The 22,906-nt window shown below is 47.7% G+C and overlaps 11 protein-coding genes and 1 non-coding gene across 12 annotated transcripts; 8 read left to right on the forward strand and 4 right to left on the reverse strand.

Moving 5' to 3' along the window:
• Positions 1-83: 83 nt before the first annotated feature.
• SMT3 (SUMO family protein SMT3) lies at positions 84-377 on the forward strand (the record flags this gene model as incomplete). Its single annotated transcript, XM_037281990.1, has 1 exon — positions 84-377. One exon carries the CDS (start codon positions 84-86, stop codon positions 375-377), a length of 294 nt encoding a protein of 97 aa, XP_037137885.1.
• Positions 378-620: 243 nt separating this feature from the next.
• On the forward strand, positions 621-4,049 carry HG536_0B00720 (uncharacterized protein; the record flags this gene model as incomplete). The annotated part of the gene is made up of 1 exon (XM_037281991.1): positions 621-4,049. The coding sequence occupies one exon, from the start codon at positions 621-623 to the stop codon at positions 4,047-4,049; it is 3,429 nt and encodes a 1,142-aa protein (XP_037137886.1).
• Positions 4,050-5,673: 1,624 nt separating this feature from the next.
• HG536_0Btrna2L lies at positions 5,674-5,801 on the forward strand. The gene is made up of 2 exons: positions 5,674-5,712; positions 5,757-5,801. It is a non-coding gene; the product is annotated as a tRNA-Leu (tRNA).
• Positions 5,802-5,909: 108 nt separating this feature from the next.
• On the forward strand, positions 5,910-7,697 carry GMC1 (putative oxidoreductase; the record flags this gene model as incomplete). Its single annotated transcript, XM_037281992.1, has 1 exon — positions 5,910-7,697. One exon carries the CDS (start codon positions 5,910-5,912, stop codon positions 7,695-7,697), a length of 1,788 nt encoding a protein of 595 aa, XP_037137887.1.
• A 309-nt stretch (positions 7,698-8,006) lies between these two features.
• On the forward strand, positions 8,007-10,334 carry HG536_0B00740 (PSP1 family protein; the record flags this gene model as incomplete). Its single annotated transcript, XM_037281993.1, has 1 exon — positions 8,007-10,334. One exon carries the CDS (start codon positions 8,007-8,009, stop codon positions 10,332-10,334), a length of 2,328 nt encoding a protein of 775 aa, XP_037137888.1.
• Positions 10,335-10,345: 11 nt separating this feature from the next.
• Positions 10,346-10,984, reverse strand: HG536_0B00750 (YbhB/YbcL family Raf kinase inhibitor-like protein; the record flags this gene model as incomplete). The annotated part of the gene is made up of 1 exon (XM_037281994.1): positions 10,346-10,984. One exon carries the CDS (start codon positions 10,982-10,984, stop codon positions 10,346-10,348), a length of 639 nt encoding a protein of 212 aa, XP_037137889.1.
• Positions 10,985-13,035: 2,051 nt separating this feature from the next.
• Positions 13,036-14,184, forward strand: SAM1 (methionine adenosyltransferase SAM1; the record flags this gene model as incomplete). Its single annotated transcript, XM_037281995.1, has 1 exon — positions 13,036-14,184. One exon carries the CDS (start codon positions 13,036-13,038, stop codon positions 14,182-14,184), a length of 1,149 nt encoding a protein of 382 aa, XP_037137890.1.
• Positions 14,185-14,370: 186 nt separating this feature from the next.
• VTA1 (Vta1p) lies at positions 14,371-15,351 on the reverse strand (the record flags this gene model as incomplete). The annotated part of the gene is made up of 1 exon (XM_037281996.1): positions 14,371-15,351. The coding sequence occupies one exon, from the start codon at positions 15,349-15,351 to the stop codon at positions 14,371-14,373; it is 981 nt and encodes a 326-aa protein (XP_037137891.1).
• Positions 15,352-15,529: 178 nt separating this feature from the next.
• On the forward strand, positions 15,530-17,812 carry SWI6 (transcriptional regulator SWI6; the record flags this gene model as incomplete). The annotated part of the gene is made up of 1 exon (XM_037281997.1): positions 15,530-17,812. The coding sequence occupies one exon, from the start codon at positions 15,530-15,532 to the stop codon at positions 17,810-17,812; it is 2,283 nt and encodes a 760-aa protein (XP_037137892.1).
• A 74-nt stretch (positions 17,813-17,886) lies between these two features.
• Positions 17,887-19,368, reverse strand: TOS4 (Tos4p; the record flags this gene model as incomplete). Its single annotated transcript, XM_037281998.1, has 1 exon — positions 17,887-19,368. One exon carries the CDS (start codon positions 19,366-19,368, stop codon positions 17,887-17,889), a length of 1,482 nt encoding a protein of 493 aa, XP_037137893.1.
• A 483-nt stretch (positions 19,369-19,851) lies between these two features.
• Positions 19,852-20,355, forward strand: RPL37A (60S ribosomal protein eL37; the record flags this gene model as incomplete). Its single annotated transcript, XM_037281999.1, has 2 exons — positions 19,852-19,858; positions 20,096-20,355. 2 exons carry the CDS (start codon positions 19,852-19,854, stop codon positions 20,353-20,355), a joined length of 267 nt encoding a protein of 88 aa, XP_037137894.1.
• Positions 20,356-20,411: 56 nt separating this feature from the next.
• Positions 20,412-22,586, reverse strand: LCD1 (Lcd1p; the record flags this gene model as incomplete). Its single annotated transcript, XM_037282000.1, has 1 exon — positions 20,412-22,586. The coding sequence occupies one exon, from the start codon at positions 22,584-22,586 to the stop codon at positions 20,412-20,414; it is 2,175 nt and encodes a 724-aa protein (XP_037137895.1).
• Between the last annotated feature and the right edge of the window lie 320 nt (positions 22,587-22,906).

The following is a 22,906-nucleotide window of genomic DNA, read 5'->3' on the forward strand; positions in this document are numbered from 1 at the left end:
CATTCTGGTTCTTAGATGCGGCTTACTGGCAGAGACTGGTTTGGCTGCGAAAAGGGTCAGCGTCTCAAGCTGCAACTGATACCATGTCTGAGAGTCCACCAGAAGCAAAACCAGAGGCCAAGTCAGAAGTTAAGCCGGAAACACATATCAACTTGAAAGTCACCGACGGTTCGTCCGAGATTTTTTTCAAGATTAAAAGAACGACGCCTCTGAGGAGGTTGATGGATGCGTTTGCCAAGAGGCAAGGCCGCGAGATGGATTCTCTGAGATTCTTGTACGACGGTGTGCGGATCCAGCCAGATCAGACCCCGGACGATCTGGATATGGAGGATAACGATATCATAGAGGCCCACAGGGAGCAAATCGGAGGTTGTTAGTCACAGTATATGGTCCTTTGTAGTGTTCTGTTAGGTTGTCACGTGCATGTCACGTGGTTATCTTTCTATCTTTTTCGTTCTTTTTAAATTTGGCGCTTTTGCCGCTTCTGGCGTCTGGACGCGTAAGCTTCAGCTTGACGCGTCTGGCATTCTTAAAGGTGAAAAGTTTTGGTGTCGAGCATATATAAACATAAATGGACCGTGTGGTGAGCGAGTAGGCGTGTGAAGACCAAACGAAGGGCAATGAGGATGAGTAATAGGAGTGTGGCGACTATCAAAGGCAACAAGATAGGTCCTTGGAAGTTGGGGGAGACGCTTGGGCTCGGTAGCACGGGCAAAGTGCAGCTGGCCCATAACGAAGCCACAAACCAACAGGCTGCTATCAAGGTAATATCAAAGGCAATTTTTAACACAAAGGTTAGCTCCAAGGAGAGTGCGCTTGCTGCAGCGACGCCTGATTCTTTGCCCTACGGCATCGAAAGGGAGATCATCATAATGAAATTGCTGAATCATCCCAACGTATTGAGACTTTACGACGTTTGGGAGACAAATTCCAATCTATATATGGTGCTTGAATATGCCGAGAAAGGTGAGCTTTTCAATTTACTTGTCGAGCGTGGGCCGCTACCTGAAAACGAGGCTATCAGATTCTTCAGGCAGATCGTCATCGGTATCTCGTATTGCCATGCGCTGGGGATTGTACATCGTGACTTGAAGCCCGAGAACCTACTACTAGATCACAAATTCAACATCAAGATAGCGGATTTTGGTATGGCCGCTTTGGAGACGGAGGACAAGCTATTAGAGACGTCGTGCGGATCTCCGCATTATGCGGCTCCGGAAATCGTGTCTGGTATACCGTATCATGGTTTTGCCAGTGATGTGTGGTCTTGTGGTGTCATTCTGTTCGCTCTCTTAACCGGTAGGCTTCCTTTCGATGACGAAGATGGTAATATCAGAAACTTGCTTCTACAGGTCCAGAGTGGTAAATTTCAGATGCCCGATGATGACGAGATCTCCAAAGATGCTCAGGATCTGATAGCAAGAATCCTGACAGTGGATCCGGAGAAGAGAATTAAAGCAAGAGATATCCTCAAGCACCCGCTCCTGCAGAAGTACCCAAGCATCAATGACTCAAAAAGCATTAGGAATCTACCTCGTGAAGATACGTATCTACATCCGCTTGCGGAGGGAGATTCGGCCCCAATAGACGAAACTATTTTACAAAACTTGGTTGTTCTGTGGCATGGTCGTAGTGAAGCTGATATCACTACAAAACTGAGGGAGCCAGGTGCTAACGCTGAGAAGACTTTATACGCATTGCTAGATCGGTTCCGGAGCGATTCCGAGAGGGATAGTTTGAAACAAACCCAAGTGAGGAAGAGGCAATCTCAAACTTCGGCGGCTACTCAAGCGACAAACAGAAAAGCCGCCCCTAAGCTTCAAGCGAATAATTCACCAAAGAAAAGAAACCGCAACTCTGTGATAAGCGTATCTTCATCGCATAAAAGGCCAGTCTCATTCAATAGATTATCGAACGTTGCCAGCTCGAACAGCGTTCCTTCCAGCAATTCTAATACACCCTCCAAGAGGCTATCAATGAATCTCTCCTCCAATAAAAGGTTATCTGCAGTTTATACCAATAATAGCTCTCCTACTCCGGCATCCCGCCATAAGAGAGTCTCAGTGATTGATTTGGAGAAAAGCGGTGATACTCCTCCCGTTCCGATAGAGATGCTGAAGGATTATAGCACAAACACAAAAAATAAAAGGCTGTCGAGAAACAGTATGAGACTATCTTTTAAGCCAACCAACAAACGTGGCTCGATTACGACCAAATTGATTTCCACCTACGCTAAGCTCTCGGAGGATGACGACTGGGAGTATATTGAACAGGAAACCAAGAGAACGAGCTCGGACTTCGCAACGCTATGTGATCAAATCTTCGAGCATGAGAAGTTCGAGCAGATTAGAAGAGAGAAGGAAGAATTGGAAAGAAAGGTCAGGGAGGCAAAGGAACGTGAAGAGAGGGAGCGAAAGGAGCGAGAAGAGGAGGAGAAGAGGAAAATTAAAGAGAAGCAAGAGATGGAGATGAGGCAACTCGAAATTCAGCAACAGATGGAGAAAGAAGTCGAAGCCTTGAAGAAGGAATTGCAAAATGAAACATTCAAAGACGAACACCTTGAAAGTAATAATGACGATGGAATTGCTAATGGTAGATCGGTCTCTGCTCCAGTTGACAAAAAAATAGAAGACGCCTTTGCTGATATACAGACCAATATCGACGACTTGCTTCGTCAACGAACTCTTTCCTTACAGACAAGACCAGTTTCCAGACTTGATCCTGGCGTCTTTTATTCTGATTCCGCCAAAGGAAGTTACGGTAACACTTCTGCAGATGAACAAAGGCTCAACAGTGATAGGATCATATTGGAAACAATAAGAAGATCTAAGTTTTTGGGTTCTTCCTTTGACATTAAAGAGGAGTTGGAGTTAGCGAAGAAGGAAGAAGGCAAAACCCACAAGCACTTGGCTGATGCATCTGAAAGGGTTATCTCTATGACTAATGAAAAATATGAAACTCAAGTTTTGCCTAAGAATACTACTGCCACGGTCATTTTAGATGATCTTGATTACGAATCGCAGCCTAGAAAGATTTCAGATATTAAGGTTCCACAGTTCACGCGGAAATCCCGTCATTTCAGTGATTCCAACAAAAGGCTTTCCGTCTTGTCGCTATACTCCACTAAGCAATCGTACAACAACCTTGCAAATATTCTGAATGATGACAAATCGAATTCTAAGGGAACCCATGATTCACCAGCTGATAATAGCGGCCAAGAACCGGAATTCCTATTCGAGACAGCGCAAGAAGAGGGAGAGTACACTGGAGATAGTTCTAACGACGGGCGGTTATACGAGGTCCCTGAGGAATCTGTTGTTACGAAAGATAGGTTAAAGCTGAATTTTGCAGATAGATTTAAGAGCTCCGAGCCCGAAAGCAAGCGAGCCAAGGATGGGAATATTAAACTGCCGTCACTTCCGCCATTAAATTCAACGGAAGCCAGTGGGTTAGGAATTTATAAGTCATCGAGCGAATCTATTGAGGAACCTGCCAAGTCAGCGCCGTCAAATCAACAAGAAGTATTGGAGCCTAAAAAGGAATTGAAACCTGTTGCTTCAAACAAAGAGAAAAAAGATTCTTTGAATAATATCATGCCAAAACTGCGGCCAGAAGAAGCAAAGACAGCCGATCAGTCACAAAGAAAGCCGCTTACCGAAGTGCCTGAGAAGAAGAGAAACACTTCCTTCTTCCGGAAATTCTCGAAATCATCTAATAATGAGAAGAAAGATACTGGCTACGACGCTGAGCTGTATGCAAGCGTCTCCTCCAAGCAACTATTTAATGGTCTGCGAAACTTAATGCAAGGATGGACCAAATACGGTCTAAAGGATGTTAAGGCGGTGCCTGAGAAATTAACGCTAACAGGAAAGCTTTCAAGCGACAATATTTTGTCCCTAAGGTCTACGCTGTTTGAGATGGTTGTGTGGTCAAGAGGTAATGCCAGCGTTGTTGGCTTCAAAAAGAAGAGTGGGTCTACGAAAACATTGAAGAGACTGGTCAATGAAATTGAGAAGGTTCTGGTCAAGGAGGGAGTTTTGACAAAATAGGCTGCATAAACCGCTGAAATACTCTAATTGCATTTGTTGTCTTTTATAAACTAGAAGTGAATTTTAATCAGTATCACGCTGTAATATAAACCAACTGCCCTGTGAATCAGCAACATGTTCTACCACTGAAGTTGTTGGATTTGCCCCCAGTTTGTATAATGTTAGTTTTATGTTTTGCTATTATAAGCTTCATTTAATGGCTGCCAATGAGAAGGCAATTTAAACAGGAAGTAGCATAAGTTTATGAAGTCCGAGATAGACGATAATTCAAGAGAAGCTGATACTATTTCAATGTTATTATTACATCCGCAGCTTTGTTCCTTCTCTTGACTTTAACTGAGCAGCAAATTCATCTTGGCTTCGACTTCAAAGTCATTGATAGAGTTGGAGCCATAAACGAGAAACTCTAAAAGGATCCGGAGGATTCACTGCGATCAATTCTGCTCTGGTGGCGTGGCTTTACATTACCGATAAGTAATGAACTAATTTGTCATTACTTCAACAAATTATATGGCTTGTAGCAGATCAAGATGAACATACCTCTGTTGAAGTACGGACGCCTAAGAGGACGCCAGATGTGGCCAGGCTCGAGGCTGAGCAATACCCTGGAATCCTCTAGCCCACCAGACCAACATCGTCGGAATTGGTATAAAAGGTCCCGAGTGACACAGTTAAGTGGTTGAATAACTACTCTAAAGAACCAGGATTAATTGAGCTAAAAGCAAGAGCCTAGTCACTTAACACCAGAACGTGTCATTACACTTGGTAGCGCCGCTCGAATGACACCTATGCCCTCGTCACCAGTAAAGCACGCAGTGTTTCAGCCAACTGACGTCGAAGCCACCGCAGTTCTTACACTTTGTGTTACCTTGACGACAGTCGGGTGATCTACCGCAAAAGCTACCGCAGTTACTTATCATTGGTGTTGGAGGCAGTTCCCGGCGGTATATGTCGGCCTCGCCCTGACTGGGGACTGGCGACAGAGTGCTGGCAGGACATGAACTATCTACAGACTAGGTCGCTGTAATAATAGCCGAGCCTTTCATGTTATCAATATCCCCATACATGTCTGCCTTAGCAGCTTCCCACCATTCGTGTGCTTGACCGGTGAGCTGTACTGTGAAGCTACAATGAAGTGTCTTATTGACCCAATGTGCATCAACTGGGAGCAGATTAGTGTCTAGTGCCGGCTCCGGGCAGTTGAGAAAGGTATCGTCAGGTAGTGCGTCTGCCCACTCATGAAACTCATCTGAGTTGATAGCCGTTATATTCACTGCCAAAGCAGCTGCAGTAAATATCGCCATCAAAAATACTTAAAGAGTGTTCATCGTCTCTAGTATTTTTCGCAATGCCAGATGTTGTAATACAGGACAGCATAATCGAAAGGTTACTATTACAATTCAAATAAATCCAATGTTGGAATTGAACCGTATGAATAGGAGGCCAGCTAAGTTAGATCCAAGTTGTGCTTCGCTCGATATTTAGCTCAGGGCTAGAAAATAGGTAGGTAATAATAGATTCGTTCATTGTCTTGATAACTTACCTTCAGGTTACTTCAAGATATTCTGATGGAATGACTATGTTATCATCGGCTTATTTTCAGAAAAAAGACACCAAACTATATGGTTGTTTGGCCGAGCGGTCTAAGGCGCCTGATTCAAGAGTCGGTTCGATTCTTGTGTGCAGCAAAACTGTGCACCCCGGAATTCTCAGGTATCGTAAGATGCAAGAGTTCGAATCTCTTAGCAACCATAATTTTTTTGTATTTGCAACCTCTTACTGCTTCTGTATCTAGATAAATAAAGCTCTCCCTTGTTGAGCTGATCAGTCAAATTGATGACAGTGCTGCTATAGTATTTCATGATATTTCAAGTGGTGTTTGCAATAGTACTGTTTCTCCAAGATACGGTAGCTGGACCAGCTACGGAGGACGAAAAATCGACTCACTTGCTAGATTTCGATATCACAAGCTCTTTCAATGAGGCTGGTAGAAGAATAATCTCAATCAACGATCATGCCAATACTTACGGGCCGACCATCAGGGTTAAGGCGGGAGAGGAAATTAACCTTAAAGTACAGAACCATATTTGCACAGCCGAAGAGGCTCTACTAGGCGACCAGGACCTCTTATGGCGTGAATTCTGCGATACTGCTCTGCATTTCCATGGGCTGGTTCCTATAGGAAATGAAAATGATGGCGTACCTGGACTGGTTCAAGCTGCCATCAAGACTGGGGATACCTACTGGTATAATTTCACCATACCTGCGAACGCCTGTGGCACGTTTTGGTACCACTCACACTCTAGCGTTCAGTATGGTGACGGCCTCAGAGGTGTCGTGGTTGTAGAATGCCCTGAGTATGACTCCTTGGCAAGATCAATCGCCAGTAGTGCAGGAATAGACGAGGCTGAAACGCCCGGCCCATTCGAAATAGATGAAACAGAGACTAGCCGCTCGGGCCTGGCGATAGAGGAGCAAATAATAACTCTCTCCGATTGGTACACCGAGTTTGATCTCGATGTTATGCGCGATGAAGTTATGGCATATGATGGGACCACTGATCCGCATATAGACGGCTCGCTAATCAATGGTTCCGGGGAACAAGACATGGAGATCACACTCAGAGAAGATACAGAGGTCATAGTACTGAGAATAATAAATTCCGGCATGTCTGGAACGCAGGTTTTCCACCTCGAGGATCACAAAATGATCATTATGGAAACCGATGGGATATTGGTGAAGCCATACGTTGTAGAAACAGTGAGCATGGCGGTGGGGCAGAGGCTCACTGTAATGGTCCATCTGAGTCAAGACGTCATAAACGGCAATAAGGCTCTGAAAATTGTGAACGGTTGTAACAAGATGATGGGCTACATCACAAAGACAGCCTGGTTTGTGAAACAGAAGGGTGCTAACGCTAAAAATAATGCGGAAGTCAACATCAAATATCTCCCTGGGCTCAATAAGCACGAGCTGTATCGCGAACTCGAGCCCCACGACAGCGAAGAAATCACTGGTCTCTGGGGAGACGACGATATCCAGAGAGTTGAATTGGAATACTCCTACCACTCCGACAAGGAGACCAAGCACAGGTTCCAAACCGGGATGTACAAGGTCAACGGCAAAGTCTTCGACGAGTACTACGCAGACCCCGTCATCCTGAAAAGTGGCCAGGTGGCGGAGCTCATAATAAATGCCAGAGACCACATGAGACACCCATGGCATCTCCATGGCCAACCGTTCCAGGTTGTGTCCCTTGGTGCCGGCCGTGAGGGCCCTCTAAGCTTACGCTCCCCCGACACTGCCGCTGGCCGCAGATACCAAGAGGATCTACAGTTTTGGCGAGACAACAAGCGCACTCCCATGACCAGAGACAGCATCAACATCCCCGGCAACTCCTACGCGGCCCTCAGAATAAAGTCCGAGTTTGAAGGCAAGTGGCTACTCCATTGTCATGTCGACTGGCACATGGCGAAAGGCCTCGGCGTCGTGCTAGAAATACTCCCCGGCAACGCAACGAACAGCGCTCAAACTCCTACAGGGAAACCAGAGGCCCCGACGCATCCTACACATCGATTCAAGGTCCTCCTGATCTACTTCCTCGTCATGGTTGCCATCAACGCTGCTCTCTATAGGCTGCTGATGTGAAATATCAAATCACGTGACGCTTTTCTTTTCGGTCCCCGCGAAAAGTTTGTCGGGGCAAGCAGGGGGACTAGCCATAGCAGCTAAGAAAGGTTCACAAGGGGCTCAGTATAAGAAGGGTCGTCAAGTTGGTAGATGAACTATCGATGAGCAGTTAGCAAATTCTGGAGTCCTGTTTGCAAAGATCTCGTGCGAAATTTCCTATTAACCATTTGTATTGCTGGAATCTTATACATTTTTTGATACAATTTTTGATACAGGGCTAAGTTATAGATTTGGGCTTTCGACGTTCGTTCATTTGCGATAATTACGATGACTGCCGAGCTTCCTTCGATCAATAGTACAACAAGCATCTCGGATAATGTTGACCTGAGGAACTACTATGACAACCTGTTGTTCAAAAACGGCAGTGGCAAATCACTCACGGACTTGCCTAGGAAGGCGGCAGCCGCCGCCTCCGGCGTGCCACCTTCGGGGAAGAGCGCTCACGCTTTGAGCAACGAAGTTATGGCAGGCAGCGAGGCCGGGAACAACGAAAAGGGTGAGAAAAAGATTGATTTTATAACCGGTTTCGAGAATGCGCATGGAATGCGGTCTGTCGCAGCTCATGGACCGCCTTTCACGTCTTTGCAGATGACGCCATCGAACTCCGAGCCTATACCGCTTTCGGCGACGCCGCCGCTGATGTCTTCGCATGGTTTGTTACGTCCTTCACAGCAGAGCTTCTTTAATGTTTCCAATCAGACCCCAGTGGTATACCAGTCTAGTGAGCCTGCAAACGTCCTGCCGTTCTCGTTTAATTTTGATAGAAATAATGAACAACAGGCCTACTACTCGAACAACCTGGCCCAAGGTTTTACGTCAAACTCAATGATGCCACCTATGGGCTCTTCTCAGACACAGTTTGTGGAGCAGCAACAGGCAAATTTGCAAGGCGATCTGCTGTTGCCTCAAGGTCAGTTCCATTCTCAGCAGCCGCATTCCGGGACAAGGAGATCGTCTTACATCTCAGATACACTAATACATGGTCATCTGGGGTCGCTTCCAAACCCAGAGACTGTGAGTGCGATGAATGGCCAGGTGATGAAACCCGCTGGCTTTTCAGCTTCTGCAAGTGAGATGGCTCCGCCAACTACAGCACCCGCTGCACCATATAAGAATATGATACCCCAGCATTATCCTCCTCGGAGAAATACGCAACCAGTAAGCTCCATAGGATCTTCTACGATGCCTTTTAGCCCACCACATCTAGCCAACAGCAACGTGAGAAACAGATACTTGAGCCATTCGAAGCAGCAACAGCAGCCACATCACGCAAAACCACTTGCAAGAGAAGATTCGAAGGGAGAGGTGCTTTTGGAGAACGGGTTACTTCTTGTCAATGCACATCAAATTGTTTCTTCTCCTGATCTGCAGGCGCTTTACGCGGATTGTGGTGGAAATTATTTCTCAAGCCGCCAAGTCTACGAATTTGCCGACCGCATTAAATCAATGATGCGACCTACCAATGGCTCTTATGAAAGCAAGAAATCTCAGGCGATCGCCAAATTTTTAACATTTTTGAAAAGCTGTAACTTGAACTATAATCCTCAATCCGATGCGTTCATGTCGGAGAAGCGGTTCTCGAAGAGCCCCATTGAGCGCAAGGCAGGCCTACCTGAGGACAGCAACCATGGTGGGAAGCAAAGCCCCCCCGAGAAAAGGTCCGGTTCCACTTCGTCATACTTGCACTACAAGCCGCTTGTGCTAGTGGCTCTGAAGAACGGTAAATTAGAATTGCTGTCAACCCCGCAAAACACCAACATTTTAATGAAGCGGGACGATTTGGTCATTATCGATGGTGACCGTGGGAAAGATCTCGCGCTTGTCGTTGAGCCCTCCGTGGATCTCGACTTGGCATTGTTCATCAATTTTTTGAAGAAGAAAATCCATTTCGATTCGTTGATCACAACTAAATCCCAGCATCATGCAAACGGCACGTTTATCGAGGCACTGATAGATTCTACCAAGGGCCAAAACGAGATACTGAACTCCAAACTGTATGACGTGATAGAGCTTACTCAGTTGATAGTTCCTTCAAAGCAGGTTCTTCGGTTTGCCACCCCTTGGGAGGTCACAACCAATCTTCACAACAAGTTCCAGGATGAACTGAAAGCTCTCCACATTGCACAACTCAAGCTCAAGTCTCTGAACAGCGGGTTCTCGCACCACCACCACAGCGTCATGAGCAACGGCGCGGCGCCTGCTGGACAACCAGCGAACCGGCCGCAGTTGAATATCAAGATCCTCAACGCGGAGTTCCAATTCGACAGAAAAAAATTGACTTTCTACTACGTGTGCGAGGAGAGAAACGACTTCAGGGAGCTAATCAAGGAACTGTTCAAGTTCTACAAGACGAGAATCTGGCTATGCGCGATTCCCAACAACCTGGGGATTGACGCCAAGTACTACGACGCGCAGCGCAAGGAGCTCAAGATGTACCAAGACATGATGCAACACTACGCGACCGACGATCTCGCGGACGCCAACGCGCAGCAAGGCGGCGGCTTCATCATCGCGCCTCCGCTGAACAAGATAGAGCTGGACAACTTCCAAATTGGCGTGTACAACGAGCTAGTCGACGAATTGTTTAGTTCGTAAATAATAAGTATTCATTTGTGCTCTGCAAAGAAGAAGTTCGCAGCGATGGGCTGCAGCCCGTTCTCGCTCGCCCACCTGTGGACGCCCGTGGCGGGCGTCCCGTACCCCCAGTTGGGGCGGTCCGCGATCCGGGTGAACTGGCTGCTTGTTGCGCCCTGCGGCTGCTTCAGCAGCAGAAACACGTACCGGTGCTTGCCGGTGCCCCTAGGGGGCGCCGGCCCCATGTACGGCTGCAACACCGTGCCGTTCCCGACCGCGGCGCACACAAACTGCGGTTCCACATGGCCCGTCCCCGCGGTCTGCGACCTGTCGAGGATTCTTATATCCGCCTCCACGTAGTGACAGTACTCCGACCACTTCTTGTCCGTTCTCGACGGCGCGTCCGGGTCGGTCACCACCAGCGTGAACAGGTCGCTGTCGGTGATCCGCGGAGCACCCCGCTCGGGGTTAAGGTTGAACTGCACCGACGGCTTTGACTGCGCCTTGTCGACGGCCAGAGTGTTGCCCATTGCCACGGGGGCGTCACTTGAGTACTGCACCGCCAGTACCCCCCACGGCTTGAACTCGCCGTCTTTCAGGACATCCTTCAGAATCTCATGCTTGGCCAGCGCCTCGCTTGTCGCGCCCGTAAAGCTGAACGCGGAAGCCATCTTGCCGCCTTGTCCGCTGCGGCCCGTAACCGGCTGCGGCGGCGTCTCCTTATATACGTGCCGGCCAACAAAATAGCAAAACCTCCCCGATCGCAAAGACAGGTAGAATGTCCCGCCTGCGCCTGCTGATCGAGTACCTTCGCAAGTACACCGCGCACTACGTTCCGCTGGCAGCGGCGGTCCTGGTCGCCGTCGCGAGCGGGCAGCGCGCGTAGATCGCCTGATCTTCTCAAACGACGTGAAAGTAAGTTTACTTTAGTCATAATAAAAGTCACCTACAAAGTGTTGGTGGCTCTGAAGTCTGCCAAGGCAACGGCAATTCTCTTGGACATGGTCTTTTCGCCCTCTCTGACCCAGGCTCTTGGGTCAAAAAGTACTTCTTGTTAATTCGTCAAAGTCTCTGTCCCTGAGGTACACCAATTTCTGGTTTCGCTTCGTTTCACAAGAGCATCTGTTCAGGATCGATCTGAGTGTTTCATGATTTGTCCCACTATACAAGTGGAGAATCCATATATCACGCTCGTTTAATCCATTACGCTCATTAGACTTAGCGCCACGGAAATTGGTGGAGACAGTCAAACCAAGAGAACGACATGAAGTCTATACCGTCTCGCAATAGCCATCAGAATCTATTAAGCCTGCGAGAAAAGCTTCACGCACCACTATTTGCTCTGTTCGCATGAATAGAGGAACGCTCTTGGGCCATTTTTTTTTTCCATTTCCCAGGAATCTTAGTCCTTCGAGAAACTTAACTAGCGGGTTGTTTTTGTTCAAATTACGTACCGCGCCATTATAGGTGTGAAGGTATCCTGTTGCCTTAAAGCCCTCCCGAAGCTCGATTCTGAGACTCATACCCCAAACTTTTGCATTCTCCCGAAGTCTGGTGTTGACATCGTCATCTTCAGAGTGCAAAGCGAAGGCTGCTCCTTTTCTGTAACCATCACCAATCCAGAACCTTAACAACCATGCCATGGCTTCAAGCTGCCCTGCAGTAATTTTCCTTTCGAAACATTGTTCCAAGCATGGCCCAAGACAGGTATCTCTATCGATATAGGTTGCAAAATCATACTAGAAGTAGCCGGACAAGTCGTCTGCCTCACATTGCCAATTAAAGCATCTTCCGTCGCTCCGCAGTACCATTGGCTACGGAATCGTCTCGATTTTTCCTTGATGATCTTGATAATTCGACCATCCGTTGTTTGATGATCAGCCAGCTGAGACACGGAAACCTCCACGCCCTTTCTTGGCTATCTGGATCCTCTGTTTCGTCCTCAAAGTCAGTTGTTGTCTCTTGGAACATGTCATTTCGATTATGCCCCACCGAGGGATCTTGCAAGGGATCTTGCAAGTGTGCGTGGTTGGTCTTTTGTCGAATTGTGACCAAATCATGGTCACCTCTTAACACAGCCTCGACTTTTGCCGCACCTCCATGAGATGTCAGAACTTCATCGCCAACTTTGATGTTTCAATTGGCACAGCCAACCTTTGTACCTGGTACCAAACCACCAATGAACGGTGGTTCACCGCTGATGCTCTGCATTGAGACGAAATCAGTCGCTCTTTTACACACCACAGGGATGGTGCAATGTAGTGGTACGTTGATTCAATTGGGGCTACGAAGACGGATGGTGCCAAAGAGACGAGTGATTGATGAAGAGGTTAGTTTATCGGTAAGATGAGAGGAAGGATGGGTGTAGCCAAGACACCCATAACTTTTACCCGAACATCCTCAAGCTTTGCACGTTTCAACCACTTATCGGGCCTCGCGCTGCCGACGACGTACTGAGGCAGCAGGTGCTGGCCGCCAGCTTCCGCCACAGTTCAGCGGCGTCGCCACAGTTGTGAAAAATTTGGTATACGATCGTAAAGCTGACTTCTCTGGCTAGTGGCAGCTGCAGCGCAAGCGGTGGTAAAAGAGCACATGGAACACAACCACGTTGGCCAATGCATCGGCCGCGAGAAGCAGTATATATAGCGAAGAGAACGCTAGTGTAGTGCGTGTGTAACGGCCAGATTAGAAGCAGCAGTGAACCAACTGAGCTACACAGGCAATGGCAGGCACTTTCCTTTTCACTTCAGAGTCCGTGGGTGAGGGCCACCCAGACAAGATCTGCGACCAGGTGTCGGATGCGATCCTGGACGCGTGTCTCGCGGAGGACCCGCTGTCCAAGGTTGCGTGCGAGACGGCAGCCAAGACCGGTATGATCATGGTGTTCGGCGAGATCACGACGCGCGCAAAGCTCGACTACCAGAAGATCGTCAGAGAGACGATCAAGAAGATCGGGTACGACTCGTCGGACAAGGGGTTCGACTACAAGACGTGCAACGTGCTGGTGGCCGTGGAGCAGCAGTCGCCGGACATCGCGCAGGGCCTGCACTACGAAAAGGCGATCGAGGAGCTCGGCGCCGGTGACCAGGGTATCATGTTCGGGTATGCGACCGACGAGACGCCGGAGCACCTGCCATTGACCATCCTGTTGGCACACAAGCTGAACATGGCGATGGCGGACGCGCGCAGAGACGGGTCGCTGCCATGGTTGAGACCGGACACAAAGACGCAGGTGACCGTGGAGTACGAGGATGACCACGGAAGGTGGATCCCGCGGAGAATCGACACGGTGGTTGTGTCCGCGCAACACGCGGAGGAGATCTCGACCGCGGACTTGAGACAGGCGATCAGGACCGAGATCATCGAGAAGGTGATCCCCGCGGAGTTGCTCGACGAGAACACCAAGTACTACATCCAGCCTTCGGGCAGATTCGTGATCGGCGGTCCGCAGGGTGACGCCGGTCTGACCGGCAGGAAGATCATCGTCGACGCGTACGGCGGTGCGTCTGCTGTCGGCGGCGGTGCGTTCTCCGGTAAGGACTACTCCAAGGTGGACCGTTCCGCGGCTTACGCGGCCAGATGGGTCGCCAAGTCGCTGGTGGAGGCCGGGCTCGTCAAGAGGGTGCAGGTGCAGTTCTCGTACGCGATCGGTATCGCGGAGCCCTTGTCGCTCCATGTGGACACGTACGGTACCGCGACCAAGTCGGACGAGGAGATCATCGAGATCATCAAGAAGAACTTCGACTTGAGACCGGGTGTGCTGGTCAGGGAACTGGACTTGGCCAGACCTATCTACCTGCCAACCGCGTCGTACGGCCACTTCACCAACCAGGACTACCCATGGGAAAAGCCAAAGAAGTTGGTTCTATGAGGTCGCTTCGTTTCACCCGCCAACTGTGTTGATTTGCTCAACTCAAATCATGTACATTATGCTTTCAACGATGGTCTGTCGCGCTCCGCGGCGTCTGCAGACGATCTAGGTCATATTCTTCATTCCAGATAAGATTAATATACGCATATAGAATTTCGCAAGAAAACCTTCAACGGGCTCGCTGTATTACTGCAAAGCGTTCAGTATTTCCAACGCGTTGAGTAGCTCGTCTCGAGCTGTAGGGATGTCGTCGTAGTTCAGGGCGCTGATCGCGTACTTGGCCATCTTTTGCGCCTTCTCTATTTGGGTGGACTTTTCCATCATGGACCGCAGCTGGTCCTGCGTGAACCTGCGATTCTCGCTGGCGGCTTCTTTGCGCTGCTTCTCGGGCACTACATCCGGCACTTTTTCCTCTTCTGCTTCAGAATCGATAAACTTGGGCTCTTCACCAATTGCGGGCTCGTCGTTGCGATCGCCGCGACCAGGCCTCGTGCCCGGTGCTTCGGGCAGCGATATGTCTGCCGTAGACGTCCCTTCTCCGTTGTCTGACCCGTCCTTTTCTGCTGTTCTCAGCCTCCTGAGCATCGCACTGATCTCGTCGTCGGATGAACCGTCTTCGGGCTCCTGTACAGGTGAATCGGCCACTGGTGCAAGGCCGCCAGCTGGCGCGTCCTGGTTCGCGGTGTCTCCCATCTCTCCCTTAGCCAGTTTCGTCAGATATACCTTGCAGTACTTTATCCGCCTCTGCAGCGAGCCATCCCCGTCCTCCCACAGGTTCAGGATGCACGAAAACAAGTCGATACAGCACCACAGGCCCCGCTGCAGCGTGTAGTCCCACGGTCCACTCTGGATCTGCTTCAGCTTCCCGTTGTATAGCGACATGGCGAAGTTCAGGATGTATGTCTTAGCCTTTTCCTGGTCGCGTATCAAGGTGTAGACAGAGCTTTCAGCCTGCGATCCTTCAGCAGACTCGACCGAGCTCTTGTAATCCTCCACAGTCCTCATCAGCTCCGACAATTGGTCCATAAATTCCGCTGTGCTCACTTCATCGCCCAGGATCACCTTTATAGCGTACAGCCTCAAGTAGTACCCGATAATTTGCAGCCCGGTAAGATCGAAATCAGCAGACGTGGCAATCAGCCGGTTAATGGCGGCCTTGGACACCATAGCAGCAGGCTATACCAGCTACTAGTGCTAGTGGTCCTTAATAGTAGTCGCCTCGGACGGTTCTATTGATCAATCGCGTATACACGACAACTTTTCACGTAGTTAACCAAGTGTACGCTATAACCTGAGGTCTAAAGCAGGTCTTGAGCTACCGGTTGAATCGCTAAGGTGGTCGGCGATGTCTGTCGTGGAAGCCACCAAGCTAATTGGTGAGAAAGCGAGTTTGACTCTGAAGAAGAGCACTGAAACGGGGTACTTTCTGTTGAGGCCGTTCCTGCCTCTGTTGCAGCATTGCAGCCAATTGAATGGAGATCTGCAGTTCGATAATGTGGACTTGGGCGCAGACCAGTTAAGCATGGAGCAGGAGGATGCGCTTTTATCGCAATACGGGATTCTGGTAGACACAAACGATGCTGGCGAAAAATGGATAACGGGTGACAAGGCACATGAGCTGTTAGAGATGCTGAACTTGGGACATCTGTTTCAGGACGCCTTTAGCCGCAATAAGAGCGTGGATGGAGTCGCTCACGCCGAGAATGCTGGCCTCGGAGATCAGGCGACAGACCCAGAGAGTCGCGAGGACCAGTCGAATGGCCAGGGCCCTGCAACAGAGTCACAGCAGTATCGTGACACAGCAGGGAATAAGTCTATCAAGAGAGTGAGTAAGGATATAGAGCTTGCCGGAAACTCGCAGAAGGGGCTGGGCTCACCGCTTAAGAAACTACGCCTTGATAGTGAAAAGAATGAGAACCTGGAAGAGAATCCGGACGAGAAAGCTTTGGCCACTAGGCCGATTTGCACCTTTCGTCACGACACAGACCATCTGTCTGAATCTCCGGTAATTCAGAGAGCCCAGGCGGCCGTGTTTGTCTCGGATAATAGCCAGAGAATAAAACTAGAAACGTTCTTACAGAGACTCCTCTTCCCTACGGCACAGGATATGGCGTCTCCGTCTTCATCAAACGCTTCCCATTCGGTGCCTTTTGAAGATTTACTGCACGAGGTCGATCTGGCACATTCGCATGTACCGTTGAACCTTAATATTCCAGTGGATGAAAGAGGGAACACTCCACTTCATTGGCTGGCGTCAATTGCCAATCTGGAACTAGTCAAGAAACTAGTGGAACACGGATCTAACAGGCTGATCGGTGATAATATTGGTGAATCGGCGCTGGTGAAAGCAGTTAAATCGGTTAACAACTATGACTCAGGAACCTTTGAGGAACTGTTAGATTATCTTTATCCATGTCTTATTCTGGAAGATTCCATGAATAGAACCATCCTCCATCACATTGTGATAACGTCCGGCATGGCAGGATGCTCTGCGGCGGCCAAATATTATTTGGACATTTTGATGGGGTGGATCGTGAAGAAACAATCGAGGCCTCTAACGGGCGCAGGAAGCGACAAGATTTTGGAAGCATTGGATTTGAAGTGGGTGATTAATAATATGCTAAACGCTGTTGACTCTAACGGTGATACTTCTCTTAACATTGCTTCCCGGTTGGGAAACGTTGCCATAGTAGACGCTTTGCTAGACTATGGTGCAGATCCGTACGTGGCCAACAAGTCGGGCCTAAGACCGGTGGACTTCGGTGCGGGCACGACAAAATTGCATTACAACGGAGCGTCAAACTTGAATCTGGAAAACCCTATAGCAGATTCCCTTTCACACGACCAGAATGGTACTAATCTGCCCGATACCATGTCTCTGATAAAGAGCATGCAATCTTTATTGTCAACCGTCTCACAGGACTACAATGCAGAAGTCAAGGAGTATCAGGAAAAGCTAAATAAGCTGCATAAGGAATTGAATGCACAGCGTGAACTGCTGGCTGCCTCAAGAGATCGCCTTGCACATGCAAAACAACTAAAGGATGAGTATATTCTGTTGAGAGATCAACTTAACAACCTAAAGCAAGGTATTATAGAGGAAGGTGAAAAGTTCCAAAAGGAATGCAAAAATCTCGGATTGAATTCGGAGGATGCTGCCGGCGCTGATTGGGATTCTAGCGAATTTGACGCTGATGAACCTTTTCGAGTTGATTTTATATATGAGATCCTCGAAAAGAAGCTTGCAGCTCAATACAACGGGGATATTGATAAACTTCTTACTGCCGAATCTACTGATAGTGTCTTAGAAGAAGTACGATCCCAGTACTCTGCACAACACGACAATGATAAATTAGACTCTTTACTACCGCCATCAGTCTTGCTTAAGGCAAGGATAAATGCATACAAAAGGAACGACAAACAGTTGGACAACGCAATTGCCGAGATTCAACAAAAACAACAGGATTTAGAGGGTAAATTTCGCAGGGTGCTATGTCTTTGCCTGAAAATTGATGAAGATAAGGTTGACGATATGCTCGACGGACTACTGCAGGCAATATCTTCTGAGGACCCACAGGATGTGGATACGGATGAAATGCATGATTTTTTGAAGAAGCACAACGTTTGAAATCTGAAGCATTTCATGACTACATATATATGACGATTTTAGTTTATCGATTTTCTGAGTTTTCGAGACTGCTATTATTTCGCAGGTTTTTTCCAAAAGTACTGTTTATGAGTTCTTCTGCAAGCTCTGAGACCAGACCTACCGCCTTTGAGCGCTGTAACCAAGTTCCTCCTTTCGGCGTCAGGATCATTCTCCAGGTCATAATAATATTCCTCATCTAAGGGTTTGCCAGCGGCATCTTTCCCTTCACGGTGGATGATGCCAATGCAACGCTCGTCCTTAAGAAGAGCACGCAGTTCACACCGCGACAAAACGCTGGTCTTTGAGTTTACCTGTTGCAACTGGCACAGCGGAGTCTGTTGGACATTGGCGAATGCCAAATGATTAGCCAATACGTGTTGCAGCTCTTTGCATCGGATGCCGCGCTCTTCTAAAGAAAGTAAGATTTCTGCAACAGTCCTATTACCATTACTGTTGGGCTTATGTTGCTTTCTCTTATGTTGTTCTTCGATTTTATCGAGTGCTGGCTGGCTGGCCAAGATGGGGATAGCATCACGTAAAATTGGCAAAGGTGTGAGTTGTCGTTCTCGATCCTCGATTTTAACATCCTTCTTAGGCTTTTTTGGAGTTGAAGGAGTATTGGTGAGCAATGACGTGGACGGCGTAGTGTACGTCGTCGAGGCAGGTGGATATATTGGCTCATCTAATGGTTCCTGCTCGTGCAAGGCGGCCTTTGCCTGAACAGTGGGAGGTGATTGAGGTACCTTGATAAATTTCCTTGGGGTTGTTGTAGTTGTTGTTTCACAGAGGTCGGCATCCTGGGGTAACAACATGAGTGCTTCATCCTCCGTTTCGGTACTGTTGATGTCAGTTTCATCGTATAGATTCATCAGCGTCAGATGTGCTTCAGCTTGTCTGAAATCAATTATAGTGCCATCGATGTACGGCATGAACACAGACTCGCCCTTCAACAGAACAAACGACGTGATGTCATTCAACTTCTCGATATCCTTGTCGCTAATCCAGTCTGGGGAATCGAATTGGTCGGTGAGTAGCTGATAACTGTTTCCCGTATCTGCTTTTCTCAGACGACACTTCAATTGCTGGGGAACCACGACGACGATACCATTAACCCCGTTACATTCCAGCTTGACTTCATTCCGCTGGGGAATGTAAGTAATAAATGCATGTTGTCTGGAGATGTGCTTCTTGCTTGGCAACACGATGTCGCAAACCGATCTCTTACGTCCAATTGCCAGCCTAGTACATCCACGGGGGTCTAATTCGATTGGGAAACTTTTGTTTGAGGACCTTCTGCCACTTTTCGGCGCGACTTCCACGGTCCTGATGGGTGATGAAGACCTACCCGTGCTAGAGGAAGCTACCGGCGTAGGATAATGCTGATGTTCGTGATACAATTGATCAACACGTCTCTTTCCAGCTACTTGTTCGGCTTCAATGAGCTGAAAGTCGTCCGACGACGGTTGATAAAATGGATTGTCAGTTTGTGCTGCGGAGCCCAACACCGGGGATGATGGTGGGAAAGTATTGATCATTGCGGTGCTCTGCTTAAACTAAAACTTGCCAATCTAGAGTGATGAATTGCGATAAAATATATCAATTCTAAACGTCACAATTTTTTAGTCTGCAACTTGGTTCTTCATTATGGTTAATACTTCTAAGGTGACGCGTAAACGATGTGACGCCAAAGTTCCCGCTCCCAGAAATGTAAACTTTCGTCTTACACGATTAATATGCTGACGCGTTTTCCTGGGACTGTTTTGAAAGACCCAAACATCCAGATTTCGGACATCAAAATCCGAACACCCACTGTTTCGAGAAAAAAAGTTGCGTGGCTTTCAGATTTCGCCGACGGTGACGAAAAAACTAGACGCGGCGCGGTGAGCAGCGCTGGATGATGATACCGAACTTACAGTAGGGAATCGTCAACGGTCATACTGCCAAATATGAGTGAATGAATTCGTAAATCTTCGATTTGTAGTGCTGAAGGAAGCTAAGAAAGTAGCATATCAGCAAAGATGGGTAGTATGTAACTGAGATATGCCGAAACCTGGGATTAGATGGATGATGAGGAAACTGCAGAGGCATAAAATGGATATCGATTCCTGTGACTGAAATTTCAAACCAAAGTAATGGCGAAGCATTGTTGCTTACTGGCAGCCAACAGCTGATGGAAATGCCAATTCCATGACCTAGCAGAAAATCATCCGGATTGACTTTAAAATATATCTCATACTAACGAAGTTTTTCAATGTTGATCAGAGGGTACTCCTTCATTCGGTAAACGTCACAACAAGTCCCACACTTTGTGTAACAGATGTGGTCGTCGTTCCTTCCATGTTCAAAAGAAGACCTGTGCTTCTTGCGGTTACCCAGCTGCCAAGACCAGATCTTACAACTGGGGTGCTAAGGCTAAGAGAAGAAAGACCACTGGTACTGGTAGAATGAGATACCTAAAGACCGTTTCTAGAAAGTTCAAGAACGGTTTCCAGACTGGTGTCCCAAAGTCTGAATCTGCTTAAGTGCACGTTCCGGTAGGTACTTTTTTGTATGCAATCTAAATCATAATCTTTAAGGTTCATTTGCCCATAGCTACATATAGACTATCCATTCCTTCGATTGAGATAATGCTATCCAACTTGGTTTCAAGTATGGTTTGTGCCATTTGGCGACATACCTGGTCGTATTTCACTTGCATGATCTTTGAAGTTTGGTCGTTCATTTCATTACGAATGTCTTCTTCGACATATTCTGGTGCGTTTTCAAGCGCATCGTCGTAGTATTTGCTTCGGTTTTCTAGTGTCAGAGTCCCAAACTCGTCTATGAGCTCTTGATTCTCCAGTGCATCCCGCGAGTCTGAATTGCTGTCGCTTGCCGCCAAAAATCTCCAGAGCGAAGTCACCAGTTCACTCTCGACTTCCTTGACATGCTGTGAGGTTATTTGTCGCGGATGATCCATCCACAAACGGTATATGAGAGCCATTGCATATTCTATCAGCTGACAACGTATAAGCAAGTTTGGTGACGACTGTCCAAGCAGACGATGCAACATAAGTTCTTGTTGCGTCGACATGAATCGTGTCAATTGAATCAGCATCTCGCCATTGGCCACCGCTGTCTCTTGCGGGTAGAAATTGATGATGTTCTCCAGAATATTCAATATATTAGTCTTCAGCAGTAAGAACCATCTCTCCATGTTTACTGCCACGTCGTGGTTATCGAGAAAGGTAGTGCTATCTTCTATATCGTCTTTCAGGATTACCCTCGGTAGATCCTGTAACTTATCCTCATATATCAACCTTGATATTAGGCTTCCAATGGAGTTGGAGCCGATATTTCTGACCATTCCGTAAACGTCGTGAAACCTTGAGAAGCAAAAATTACCTGGGCTTTCCTCGTTAAAAGGATCGGACGTATCAATGCTCTTTCCAAGCATGTGGTAAAGTCTTGTTATACAATCCTTCCACCATTGCGGATCTGTCTGAATTGGTTTTGCGCTGGACGAATCTACCATTCCTGCTAACATGTTGATGATCTCCACCGTATTAAAAACAACGCTCATTATTGGCTTGTAAGATATAGGCAGTGCAAGTTTGTAAACGAATCCGATTGAATTTAGCAATGGCACGGTTAATACCTCACCGTGCACTGAGCTGGGATTTGATTGAAGCACACCTATGGAAGCCTCCAAAATATCATACGAATAGACAGTCACTAAGAGCTCTATCATCTCGTACTGAAAAATTTGCGGTTCCACATCATTAGTAGTGTTGCTTTCATGCAGGGGTCGCTTTAAAGACTTCTGGAATGCTTTTATGAGCTCACAAATAAAGTTAAGAATATGTTTCAAAACTGCCAATCTGATTGCACTTGGCCTAAAGATAATGATTTGGTATACCATGACCAGCAGAAAGGGAATTGCTAAGTTAGAACCATCGGAGACCATAATCTCCTGAATAAGCGCAGATAGCACGCGAATCAAATTTTCTATGAAAGTATCCAATGTCATCGCTTTCTTACATTGTAACAAATATTGTGTCAGCTGCTCTCCAATCGATTCTCCTTGACTAATTTCGAGCCCGTCTAAGCTAAATCTTTTAGTGGAGACCAACCTCAGACAGTTCAAGATCTGGATAGTCCGCAGTTTCACACCGCATATTCTATGCAGCATTAAAATGTCAAACAGCTCGCCCGAGTCGTCGTTGAATGGCCTATTGATGGCCTTAACCTGCTTCTTATCATCAGCCACCTCCACGATCTTACGTCTCTTACTTGAATGATCCGCACTGTCTTTGTTGCTTACTTGGATGTTCTCTGTAGCCGTTGTGTCGTCAGTCAGGGATGAAAGACCTGCAGAAGGCGATTGGCCCGCTGTCTTGGGCTTATAGGACGCAGAAGTTTTCCGTACTTCCATAACCAAGAATTTCTTGGCATCTTCAAGATTCTGCAGTTCGACCTTCAAACGGGCAAGCTCCTCACGATGTGAAGCCTTGAGCTTCTCTTCTTCCCTGAGCTGCCGCTCTTTGTCTCGTTTCCTTTCTTCCTCCAGCAAGCGGAGCTTATCTCGAAGTATGCTAACTTCACCTTGAGCCCTGGCTACGTCGTTACTGATATTACCACTTGTCTGGTAACTCTCTTTGTTCGGCACCTGTGTCGCCAATTGGTTTTGGGTTAGCTTAGGCGGACGTGTACTTAGCTCCAACAGCATATCGTCGTCATCATCGCTGAGAATCCCATTGTCATCGTACGACATCGGGAGACTTCGAGAGTCCCAGTACGTGAAAGTTCCCGATACGCGCTTGAAACTCTATCAGTGAGAGATGTGTTTAAGCTAAGTTATAGGTGTGTCTTCTAGACGATGAGGCGCAAAATACTGAGACAAAGTAAAAAGCAGGATAGCAGCCTGCAGGTTCACTCAACTAGAACCAGATGACGTCTCAATTGAAGTCCAGCTTGCTTTCAGGTTGAGCGAGCGATAATATGCGTTGCCCTGTGCTTCAGACAGTAATTTTTACGTTTAGTAGATTTTGCACAACTTTCTCGGCAGAACAAAAAGTTTAAAGTTCACACTCA

Source organism: Torulaspora globosa, chromosome 2, assembly GCF_014133895.1.
Source record: "Torulaspora globosa chromosome 2, complete sequence".
Taxonomy (NCBI): domain Eukaryota; kingdom Fungi; phylum Ascomycota; class Saccharomycetes; order Saccharomycetales; family Saccharomycetaceae; genus Torulaspora; species Torulaspora globosa.